At 35.4% G+C, this 13,123-nt stretch overlaps 2 protein-coding genes across 3 annotated transcripts in view; one reads left to right on the forward strand and one right to left on the reverse strand.

Moving 5' to 3' along the window:
• LOC145684167 (platelet-activating factor acetylhydrolase-like) overlaps positions 1 to 5,626 on the reverse strand; it is a 51,028-nt gene extending 45,402 nt beyond the window's left edge. The window contains exon 1 of the mRNA XM_081756152.1: positions 5,122 to 5,626. Within this exon, the coding sequence (XP_081612278.1) occupies positions 5,122 to 5,173 (52 nt within the window). The 5' untranslated portion in view covers positions 5,174 to 5,626. The remainder of the gene's footprint in view (positions 1 to 5,121) is intronic.
• A 2,264-nt stretch (positions 5,627 to 7,890) lies between these two features.
• LOC145684168 (phospholipid scramblase 2-like) overlaps positions 7,891 to 13,123 on the forward strand; it is a 48,048-nt gene continuing 42,815 nt past the window's right edge. For both annotated transcript variants that reach the window (XM_081756155.1, XM_081756157.1), the window contains exon 1: positions 7,891 to 8,219. The gene's annotated coding sequence lies outside the window, so the exon portion shown is untranslated. The remainder of the gene's footprint in view (positions 8,220 to 13,123) is intronic.

Raw genomic sequence — 13,123 nt, forward strand, 5'->3', positions numbered from 1 at the left:
TCTTCAAGAGAATTTTTTTAGTAATTGTAACAGATTCTGTAAGAATAATAACTGTTTCTTTAAGTTTTATCATAAATTTTAGATGTTATTCTACTTGTTCTTCTCGGAAAAGTGACTACATACAGTTCTGTTATTTTAACAGTGTTATTCACATCTACTTCAGTAAAAATGAATGTGATTAAAAAAAAAAATCTACCTGCAGAGAAATGGAAAATTCATTGACTCAGTTGCAAAAAAACAGTTTGACATTGTAGCTGAAACTAGGATAAAATAAACTTACTTCGGTCTACCAGGCCCTACCAGCATTGTTTACTTAATATATGGTCAAACATGAATTGCGGCACCTTTTACATACCGCGACTCTTAGCATGTTAGAGATGAACTACTGAAAAAATGAATAAAATCTTGATGTGAAATAATTTGATATTATACCGAATTAACTTTATTTTATGTTGGTTTCAATTACAATGTCAAACGGCTTTCTTCCAACTGAGTCAATCGATTTTTTATTTGCTCGCAGGTATTTGAAAAAAAAAATCTTTACCAATGTAGATGTGAATAACACTGCTGATTAAAAACTATATCCTCGTCATTTTTCCGAGAAGAACAAGAAGAATAACATCTAAAATTTATGATGAAACTTGAAGAAATAGTTATTCTTCTTACAGCCTTTGTTAGAATTACTAAACAGCTTATTACGAATGCAGGACAAAATTCAAGAGGACAAACCCCACGGAAAATTCAGACAAAACGGACTAAATTCAAGCGACAGAATTATAGGTGCAGATTAATGAAAGGATGATTACTTTTTTTTTTCAACAGTTATGCATCTAAAATGTTATCTGAAATTCTTCACTTTACGGATTTTTTCTTTCTTTCTTTTTTCTTTTCTTTTTTTTAATGCTGAAAAACCAATAAAAGACGTAAGACTATTATAGTAAGTATATTATTTCACATTTTGATCTTTGCTAAAAAAAATTTTGATCAGTATTTCAGAATTAAATATTTATACATTACTCACAATAAAAGATATGCTACCACACAAGAACGACTTGTTTAAAAAAAAAAATCAAATAGCATCACAATTACTTTTCGTAATTAAAATGAATCGTCTTACTGTAATAAGGTGAACGTATTTCAAATGTATTAAAAGTATATAAATAGGAATACCCAGAACCTTTCATATGGGTATATGTGAAAGGAATTAAAGCCAATCTGCCCACTTATTATAACATTTTTACGTTTCATTGAGTTTTCAGCATTTTAAAAGAAAGAAAAAGTTATTTCAGTTGAAAAAATACAGATAACATTTTAGAATATATGGCAATTGAAGGGAAAAGGTAATTATATAGGTTGTGCACTGGTACATCCAATATATACTCCTGTGATTTTGTCCTTGTTGGAATTTTCCTTGCAATTTGACCGCTTGGATTTAGTTCCAGCCCTCGTTATTACAGCCATTTTATACATGAGTTCCGATCTGCATACAAACATGCTAGGAGTCAAGCTTTCCGGTGCTTCATTTTCCTAAAAATTTCCAATGGCATACAATTCCGTCTCCAAAGATTAGGCAGAACGGAATTCCGAACAGAAAAAATAAGATCATTTAACATATTTTCTACAGAGTCCTGGAGGGCTTTAGGCAGAACGAGAATGAATCTTTTTAATATTGCACCCCCTAGCTGGGAGTGTCCGAATTTATTTTTTTTTTTTGGGGGGGGGGGAATGTTGGGGGATGTAGATAAATCACTTCGATGGGGCTCTGAATTTCTGGACTTTTGCGGGGAAGAAGATTAGTTTGAGTGGAAACGTCGGACATCTGGGTTGAAACAGATTCACAAAAAAGTAGCTGTAACAGTAGCAAATGGCATAGAAAGCGAGGAAGGGATATTTTCTTCTAAACGAAGCTTAGCATCGGCTGGCGAGATCTTTACAAATACCATTAGCTCTTGGATACCTATCTCACATTGAAAGGCAGGAAAGTCCCGAGACCAAGCAGAATGCTCGCCTTTGCAGTTGATACAAAAGGGCTTGATCGCTGTACAGGGTTCTATCCCATAACTACCCTGGTCACAATTCACACAAAGAGCTGCACTCGCATTATACGACGTGCTGGTATACCTGAAGTGTTGACAAAGCAGGAGAATAGGAATGTAGGGACGGGCATTATGTCGATAAGGCAAGATTTTGCTTTGACTCGGACAATGACTTCAATCGGTTCTTATAGGTTCACTTATTTCCTGGAACTGTTTGTGCCTTTGGTGCTATGACGTGGTATATAGTCTACTTTTCACACACAACTTTATTGATTAAAAAAGTTATTTACTTATGTCACGAAACATTGAGCGAGTGAAGAGAGTTACTAACCCCACAGGACTAGTTTCGTTTCTCTTTTACCCTCATGATATCACGTGACATTACGTCACGATCGAATGGAGCAACTTCAATGTCATTTCTAAACTGCTCCGGGAACCGGGTCAGATGAATCAGTTGCAGTCACTGTCCGAGTCAAAGAAAAAAATTCCGTTGATAATAACTAGCCTTCACGTAACTCAAAACTTCAAATAGTTCAATCTATGTACTCATACTCTCTTAAGTACTCTTCCGCTAACTGCAAATACTCCCTGCGACATTTCCCACTCCTTTATTGCACACACTGTCTCTCCATTCTATTTACTTAACAGATCACCATTCCGTAACATAAACTCATTCCTACTCCACACATTGTTTTTTTTTTAACCTAGTTTTGACCTCCAAAGGCAGTAGGGTTCTAGAAAACATGTCCCCCTTCTCATTTAGCTGCAATAATGACAGAAAGCAATGTGCACTGCGGGGCTCTAACCCGCCTTCACTCGCTGACGCTCGCTTGGCAACTTTAGTACAGAAAGGAACCAATCTAGCTACTAACTAACCCATATGGGGACTTATATTCTAGAATCTTCCCTCCAGTCGATATCCTTACGCAGACACAAAAATTTACACTCCACTAATTTTAACAAAATAGATCCAAAGTTCCCTAAGTTAACCAACCCAACTCTAATGTACTCTTTTAAAGCGCAGATGGAGCGTATATCTGTACCTGAGAGAATGAAGTGTGTAAGTCACAAATCCTTGTTTCCTAGAAAACAGTAAAAACACTTACTTAAGCACTAAATACATATTAGATTTACTACCAGGGTTGGCAAAAACCATGGTTTTTATTTAAAAAACCAAAAAAAAAAAAGTTTTTTTTTTTTTTGTTTAAACCAGGTTTTTATGGTTTAAATAATTTGCTCTATATATTCATATCATATATGGACAGAAATAAGTTTGTTTTGCCTAGATGTTATTATGCAACAACCGGCTTAAAGCGGAATAAAAACCGCTTCTCGACATCCGAGAGAAATTGTCCTCCATTTGAACTCGGAACCAGGACTAATTGGCCACAAATGCGATACGTCTGCCGACTCACTTACGAAGGAATCCTGATTTAAAAAAAAAAAAAAATCGTTGTATTGATCTTTACATGCTTCTTAATATAACTGTCAAGTCATTTCAGAAGGACAAAAAGATAAACAGTTGCACAAGTGAAACCATTACACAGAATTACATATGAACAATTTCAAAATCCTACGGAGTACAGAAGAACTAATTTAGTTCAAGTTAGTTAACAACGACTTTTATTGGTCCAAATTAAAGAAATACACCGACTTAATCTGCATATCAATAAGAAAAGTGAATAAAGATACGAATTATTTGAGTCCACTTTGGCTCAGACTCATTTATACATAAATAGATACCAAAGATACCGTACTTATTTCACTAAATGCCTCTCGTGGGGTCTGTATGACCCCCCCCACACACACAAAAAGTACGGCATTTTCGATGTATTTTATCAATAGTAAACATTGAAACGAAACAATATTTAGAATTTTTCTTCGATTGCAATTACATAACAATAATAACAACTACAAAAAATCAGAAAATAAACATTTATAAACTTGTAAAAAAAAAAAAAAAAAAAAAAAGTTGCTTTTGTAGAATAATCTTTTTGAGTAACGAGTGGGGAATTTAGGTCTGAATATAATACGAATAATATACGGGAGTGAAACGTGATAACCCACAAATGTGTGTTCATCAAGGTTTTACAAACACTTACATTTTTTTGTTTAAACCAGTTTTTTTTTTTTTTTTTTTTTAAAAAAAACAGCTGGTTTAAACCAGCCAACCCTGTTTACTACATTATATTCTTAGCTAATAACGTCATCAATCCGTATACAACAAAATACAACCCACCCTTCGGTTCAGAGTTCCGAAAGATATAGGTACAAAACTGGTTTTGGGTTATGTTTAGCAGAAGGGATCCAGAAGCACGTGAAGGAAGCACAAAGTTTAAAGGAGAAACGGGTCATACAAGCACTCAGACCTAACATATGGTAACCAAATCTAACTGAACTAACCTAATATAAGGACAATAAGCGAAATTCTATCATTTTTTGGAAAATTATGCTGGACCCCTACACTAATATAATGTATCATAAACTACCTAACCTAAATTCGAGCAGACTATTGTTTAGCTTTGTGGGGCGACTTTTAAAGTTTTTTTTTTTTTTTTTTTTTGCGATTTTCTATTTATATTCGATTAGGATAGGTTAATAACATTTAATCCAGACAGTATTGCGGAGCGAGCGTTAGCAAGTGAAGGCGGGTTAGAGCCCCGCAGAGTACGTAGTTTTCCGTCTTTGTTAGTGCTGGCCCCCCATTACTAAAAATTTACCTTAACCCAAAATCAGCTAAACTAATCTTCCCTAATATGAACAGAAATTACCGAAAGTGTAATATTTTTAGAAACAATCGCTGGACCCTTTCTGCTAAACATTAGCCTGAGTTAAAAACGAGGCCAATGTTTAGCAAATTTGGACTTACGCACTTCATGTTCTCAGGTACAGATATCAAAAATTTATCTAAAAAAATGATCACATAAGAACACCTGATATATTGTATACAGACTACAAACTTCAAATTTATTCATCAGATACTCTCTTTTAGATACTACAATGATGTGAATTTGTTGTTTTACGAAACTAAAATCATTGAATAATTGTGTCAAAAACAGAAAATCACTATAATTACAAAGTGTACCTTTAGATATAGGTAAATGTGGAACATCGTTGGTATTTGTCCACGGCCACATTTTAAATAGACCTCTGGACTTATCGTCACACAAAAAAAGCTCTTGACAGTCCCAAAGTTGTTGCGTAAACTAATAATGCTTAGTCTGCATAAACCATATTGAAATGAATGTGTTTCATATCATTTGGCCTAAAGGCTAAATTGTCTTGCATAACATGTTAAACAACACTGTTTTCCATAATTCCATAGGTGAAGAAAACTTTATTTAATTTATGTCGTTTCCCTTTTGACCCAAAAAAATAACTTTCCTTTACACAAATCACGGACACAGAATTTCAATTATTTCAATGTTGCTGGGTATAATACTTGTTTCCTGTTTCATGATTTATCATCTATAGCACTAATAATTGAATTCTTGTAATTTTATTCTGTGGAGAAAAAATCACGAGCCAAAAGTGGGCAAATTCCGTAATAGTTTGCGTAAACATAACGCACAATTTACGTAATCCGAACTAACAATGGATCTTATGCAGAGTCGTTTTGATGTATGATTAACGTGATACTAAAGTGCTGACTAGTGAAGGGAACATCGAACTCTTTACTATATCACTAATCACTCTTCAGAGTGACTCCGCATAAGGCACAATGACTTTTTGCCTTTGTGTTTTGCGTTGTTTTATGCAGATTTTTGCAAATACTAGTACAAATGACTCCATCTTCTACATATCCTTGGCTCCACTTTCTTTTAATTGTTTTGTAAAGTATATATATATATTTTTTAAAATTTCACTGCTATCAGATTTTACGGATGCATAGTGAAATTTATTATTTTTGCACTTGTTAAGCATGTAATGAAATCATACTATTTCAGAAATTGTTTCTTCGAGGTTGAATGGTATTTTATGAGTGCAGATTCACCTTAGGAGGAATTAAGCGTTAAATAAATAGATGATTGAGTTGATTTTGAGTTTAACGTCCGTTTCAGCAGCGAGATCTACGGCTGAATTAATCACACTCAACATATATTTGCCCATCTCGTTCCTTCTGGAACTCCAGCCCCTCTTATATGAGACAGGACCAACTGATTAACGTGAAATCCGAACCACATGAGCTCCCGCCGGGAAAAAGAAATAGCTAAATATGTCGTATTATAAATATGTATCAGGATCATCGAGATAATATAACGACCCTATCTATATTATCTATATAGATCTTCGAGGTCTATATATTATCTCAATGATCGGGAGGTAAGTCATAAAAATTGCAGTCTAAAAACCACTCACTGATTTGTGCTAAGTTGGCACAAAAACCGAGATTGCTATCTAACAGAGTAGGACAGAAGCGCAGCAGGGAGTCCGCGTGGTAGGTCGTATACACATCCCTAAAAGGCAGGCGCGTCAGCGACGTTAAGTGTACTCATAAAGCAGAATAATGGTTAAAAATTTATATCGCATACAAAGAATACGTTATGTGTAAGACAATATTGGAACACTTGCATGGTTAGCGTGATTTCTTCCGATAATCTCTTCAGATAGCACTCAATTTAGCCACACCTTTCTTATGGGCTAATGCGTGCTTCAGCAACACTTTGCATTATGTATTTCTACTACCTTATTACTCATGTCAGAGGTAAGATTCGCATATATTTTTGCTATGTAATATAAGCTTGTGATTAATCCGTTAAAAAATCAATGATTAAAATTTTTACTGATAAAGCTAAAATACTTCTTTCTTAACTTATACTGTAAGTCTTTTTTTTTTTTTCCTCAAAATGAACACAGTAATCTGAACCTTCTTGAAATTTTGGTCGATTCTCCTTTCGTTAAAGTTGGGTAAACGACCACAATTGTATAGTAAGCGTTAGCGAGCATCCTTCATAAGAAGACCAATTGAATTGGACACATCTTGCGGAGAAATTATGTTCTTCATACCGACATACAAGTAAGAGAGAGGAATAGGAAGAAAAAAACACCTAATCGATGATTTGAAAAATAGAAGAAAATATAGTGAGTTAAAAGAGGAAGCTGAAGATCGAGAAACGTAGAAGAAACATTTCCAGGCCCAAAGGTTAAAGAAAGAAAAAAATTAGTCTCAGGACCTGCCAACGAAACCCAATATATAATTGCGAATATCTTTTGAACCAAGGACAATGAAGGCGTGACAGTTGAAACAAATGTAAGCGTGTTCTATGTAGATATTTTCGAGATCATGACCAATGTTGGAATTTGTAATGATTTTGTTCAGTAACGAAAGTGTAAAATAATATATATAAATAAAGAATCAATATTCAGTTGCAGAAAACTGATTTCTTGGGGGTGAATTCCTGTGTATATATGCGGTATGCATCAACATTTATCCTTTGGTGAGAAAATGTGACACAGTTGTTGCAGTGTTGCCATGTACAGAGGCTGGTCCGTAAAATGGGTGTTTTTTGACAGAAACGCGGCCCTTGCCAACCATTTTTTTTTTAGAAACACTGTTCCGGGGTGCAGACTTAGTATTCCGACGGGACACTGTTGGTACTATTCTATTTATTATATCATATACGTATTATTTTGGTCTTCTTCGGGGAAGATGGACTCTCAGAACAAAAACATGTCTGGAAGAACGCCTGCTGCCAACACCGTTGTTGTAAAATTACTATAACAGGTTGTTTTAGGTTAATTAATGACAAGCACTGAGAATTTGCACATAATTGATAATCTGAGTTTTTATTCAAAATTTTGCGATTAAAATTCCCCCCTACAACTGGCAACCCTGGCAATACTTCCGATGAAACAATAGAAATGTTAGGGAAATTTTTTGGTGGTCACATCCTTTCCAAAAATATGTGGCCCTTCCGTTCTCCGAACTTAACATCACCTGACTTTTTCTTAGGTGGTTACCTAAAAAATATGGTGTAGAAGAATAACCCCAAGACCATTGAGGAATTGAAGACGAACATTGTAACAGATAATCAACCCATCACCAGCAACACTCATAAAAAATGTGTCAAAAACATGGTGAAGCGTGTAAATAAGTGTTTACAAAAACGCGGCAGCCAATTCGAGAATTTGCTGTAAAGTGCCCTTCTCTTTCCACGAGGATTCCAGAGTTGCCAGCTGTAGGTGAGTAATTTTTATCACAAAAAATTAAATTAAATCTTTGAGTTTTACGTTCCGTGGTTAAAAAAGTTTTGCATAAAAATTCAGGGTATCAATTATGTGCAAATTCAAATTGCTTATCATTAATTGACCTAAAACACACCTGTTGCAGTAGTTTTAAGATAACTGTTGGCAGGGGCCGCGTTTCTGTAAAACAAAAAGAAAAGAGAAAAAAGAAACATACGTTTTACCAAGGATGTTATAAAATAGTGGATCTGCTCATACGTATCTTCATCGTATGAACTCAATGAAGCAAAAAAAAAAAAAAAAAAAAAACGAGCTTCGTCTGAGCCGGCACGCCTCATTGGCTACTCTCGTTTCCGTCATGATTGTTGGCTCGAAACATTGCGATCTTAGTGGCGCGGAGTGGGTAGAGTAGGTGTGGCGAAGCTGTGACGTATGGCTTCACGATTTTGTTGTATGGGCAGATCCTCTACTTTATAACATCCTTGCGTTTTACGGACTTGCATTAGATACCCTTTTCACATGTCACACTGCATCGTACCAATGGATAAATGTTGATGCATACTGCACATACAGGTCTACGGTGCACAGGGATTCACCAGTAGGAAGTCAGTTTTCTGCAACTGAATATGGATTTTCTTCATTCTGTACATTTTTTTTTTAATTTTTCATTTTCGGCACTTTCTTTCGTTACTACACAAAAGAGTTAAAAATTCCAACGTTGGTAATGACTTTGGAAATATTTACGTAGAGCATGAGCATGCTTACATTTGTTTCAAGTCTCATGTCTTTAAACCTTTTCGAACCTTTTCCACACTGCGCCCCTTTTTCGAGCCTACCATACACGCAATACACGTTTTTTTTTTTAAATTCTTTACAGTGGTATAATCATGTTAGAGTAGTATGGTACCTATTCCGTAATCGGGTGGTCTTAGGTTTTCAAACTTAGGGCCGAACACCTTGACTAAGATGTTGCAAATATATAAATACATCCAGTACGTAAACGAAACAAAACCACAATAGCTTACCCATCAGGTATAGTAAAAAGTATTTTTTTTTCTGAAAAAAGATAAAATGTATTATCTTCAACAAGTTAACATGATAATAATTATATGACTTACCGAAGTACAAAACTTCAGTCAATGACATGGTTGGTGGTGTCTTTCAGCCACTACATTGGAAATGGCAGGATCAAACGAAGAAAATTTTAAGCGAAGATCTGCCTCAGCCTCAAGTCCATTCCTATCACTCTTCACACATATTGGCTTGTCGTTATTAAGTCGATCGTTTAACTTAAAATGGTGTATTTCTCAGCACTGTGTGTGCCTGTCTGAGATTGGATTGCGGACACCCTCAGATCGTCTTGTGGATCCCTTGGGGTCCGCGGACCCCAGGTTGGGAAAGGCTGCTTTATATGAAATGAAAGAAAAAAGCTCTACTAAACATGGGTCGAAAAAACCGTCTCCTTTCAGAGTTATGAACTGTCGAATATTCGAAAAATCACGTTTCAAAACACCCTGACTTAGATACTATAGAACCTATCCCAAGCGGTTTAAGGAATTACACAGGAACTGGTATGCGCTATATATAAATATCCATGTTTCAGAATTCACTGGTATCAGCGAAATGAACGCACCATTAGTACTTAAAGGAGTATCCCTATACCTCAACTTCCATTTTACAGCTCGTTTCACCGATAATGGAGGATGGTGAAATATGGATATTTAGATAGAGCACATACTAGTTCCTGTGTAATGCCTTAAACCGCTTGCGATAGGTCCTATAGTTTTTAAGTCAGTGTGTTTTGAAACGTGATTTTTCGAATATTCGGAGATTCATAACTCTGAAATGATTCGGAAAATTTTTCTTTCGGTATCTCTCACCGTTTTTTGCTCTATGGACATCAATATTAAAACCGGAAGTACTAGAAAAAATTATTATTTCTGGCTTTAGTAAAGTATTACGATTGAAAGGTGGTATCATTTGTTCAGCTACTGAATCGATTCCAGGAACCACTTCTCGATATCTTTTATGTTTATGCTCTATGAGATCAATATTCTAATACTATAAGTACTAGTAAATTTCTACCAGTTCCGGTTTAGTAATGTGTTCCGGTTTAGTTGGGGATAGTAATATATTTCCTTAACACATGAATCGATTCCAATAGGGTTCCCAAATCTGAAAAATAGAATAACCGGCACCCCTCAAAATTCTCTATACGTGCAAGTGTGAAGTATCTCTGTTCGGACCCATCCATGGGAAGGATATATACTATCGTGAATAAAGTGCATTAACCCTGTATTCTGCATATCCTTAGTGCATTCACTAATAAGCTTAATGGAAATATTGTGCTATAAATGAGGAACTGAAATCGGCATTGATCATTTTATTGTATTTACTAGTAACTGCCACTTCTTTTAAAATAATTGAAACAGATGAACAGAAGTATATTAATCTCTACGTGATAATTTTGGATTTGGTTAATGAAAATTAATCTTTAAACTTATACTTCAAGTAGGAGTCTACAGGAAATTGCTTTAAGTTCTTTTTCACTCTCAATAAATGTATAAAATTCCTTACAAGTAAATTTCAAATTTTCCCTGATACAGTTTCTGTAATCTCTTTAAAATTATCTAAACAGACGAACAAAATATATTAATCGTTGATAGATGGTGAAAGGTGTCAGTTTTGGATTTACAGAATGAAAGTTACTTTTTAAATCTATATTTCGAACTACAGTGAAACCTGTCAACTTGGCCACCTCTCTAAGTTGGCCACCTGCTTATCTTGGCCTAGTTCGTCTTGAACCTGCATTTTCCCATAAGACATTCGTTACTTACTACTCTATAAGTTGGCCACCTGTCTATCTTGGAAGTTGGCCACACTGAAGCAATGTTTACCCTATGATGATAATGATAAGTTTACCTGCGTATCTTGGCCACGCAAAATACAGTTTTGTTATTTTTCTTAACTCTTTCGAATTCCCATATGAGAGGCAGATGTTTTGTTTGTATTTGTGACTGGACACAAAGAAGCATAGATTCGCACGATTTGTTCTTGGAGGTCAATGGCCAGAACACTACCCTCATAAAAGGGTGGTGAAGGAAGATGTGAATAAGAAAAAGCACGTACAGGAATTCAGGAAATGGTTGTACGTATTTGTTTACCCTGTCTGTTTTGGTAAACCCATTAGCTATATCGGCTCCTTTCATCAGTGGGAAGCTTTAGTAATTCCGGAAAATTCTCAAGGTTAAAGCTCAACTGTCATTTATTGGCACCTGACTAATGTCAAAAGGTAGCGGAGGTTTTGAGAAATGAATTCCCTCAAGTCATTAACAAGAGGTAATTAACTACAATATTAGAATGTGCATATCTGCCAAAAAGAATAAAACAAATACGTCTAGAATGAACCACCATTCAGTAACAACTGAAAAGAAGTCATATAAATTGCATATGAATTTCTCAATTTATAACTTAGCTTTTCTTGTTTACAATCTGAATAACTCAGTGTGCTATACTATCAATTTCAATAAACTGCGTACATACACTTCTATTTCATGGTTGTTGTATTATTGTGTTTTCAATCCGAATAATCCAATGTATCAGACTAGTTTTCAGGAAGAGAAAGTATGCATATATCTTCAACATACTATCAAGAGCGCCGATCCTGGGTGGAGGGGGAAAGCTCATGTGGTCCCCCAAAGCTCATGTGGTCCCTATTTTATTTATGAGTATACAATATTTCGTATAATTTGAGTGCAATTTGTCTTAAAATCTTCATATATACACCTTCTGCATCTGAATGGGCTCCCTCTCCAAATTTACAGAGAAATCGGCGCTCTTGCATGCTATAGTGATAGTTTCTAGTACTGTATATTTTTATAATTACTCTATATACATTATTTATAAGTAGCTGTCGTGCCACTGCTTATTAAAATTTTACAATCAAGTAATACTAGAAATCCTATTCTAAAAATACACAAATCACACTTATTTCTGTAAGTTGGCCACCTGTCTAAGTTGGCCACTTTTCGATGGAACCGGTGGTGACCAACATAGACAGGTTTCACTGTAGATGAAATTGCCTCCAACTAGTTACAAATTTCCACAAGCCAATCATAAAGGGGCTGGTAAGAAATTTATAACGGTCTCCGGCTTTAATCAAAATAACAGCAATATTTCCGGCCAGGCCGGTGAAAATTCGGCCAATTGGCAACCCTAGATTCCAATGAACTACTTGACGATGTCTATTACATGCGTTTTCTTGTATGGTGATCAACGTTGAAACCAGAAACTGTAGATTTCGTGCAATATTCATAAGACATAATCGTTACAACAACAAAACGGCATAAGACCTAAAAAAAAAAATTAAAAAAAAGCACTAGACCCAAATTTTAGGTCTCATGCTGTTTAGATCTTGTGTCGCCAAATGATTTTTAGGTCTTGTGGCGTTTTGGTTTTATGCCGTTTAGGTCTTGTGCCACAAAATGAGTTTTAAGTCTTATGCCTTTTAGGCATTCTGCCGTTTGTCTTGTGCCGCAAAATGAGTTTTAGATCTTGTGCCACCAAATGGTTCTAAGGTCTTGCGCCGTTTAGATCTTCTGCCGCCAAATCATTTTTAGGTCTTGTGATGTTTAGATATTGTGCCGCCAAATGAATTTAAGTATTGTGCCGTTTAGATCTTTTGCCGCCAAATGATTTTAGGTCTTGTGCTGTTTAGATATTGTGCCGCCAAATGATTTTTAGGTGTTGTGCCGTTTAGATCTTCTTCCACCAAATGACTTTTAGGTCTTGTGTCGTTTAAATCTTCTGCCGCCAAATGACTTTTAGGTTTTGTTAGATCTTCTGCCGCCAAATGATTTTTAGGTCTTGTGCCGTTTAGATCTTTTTCCACCAAATGATTT

This window comes from Thermobia domestica, chromosome 4 (assembly GCF_964235325.1).
Source record: "Thermobia domestica chromosome 4, izTheDome1.hap1.1, whole genome shotgun sequence".
NCBI classification, from domain to species: domain Eukaryota; kingdom Metazoa; phylum Arthropoda; class Insecta; order Zygentoma; family Lepismatidae; genus Thermobia; species Thermobia domestica.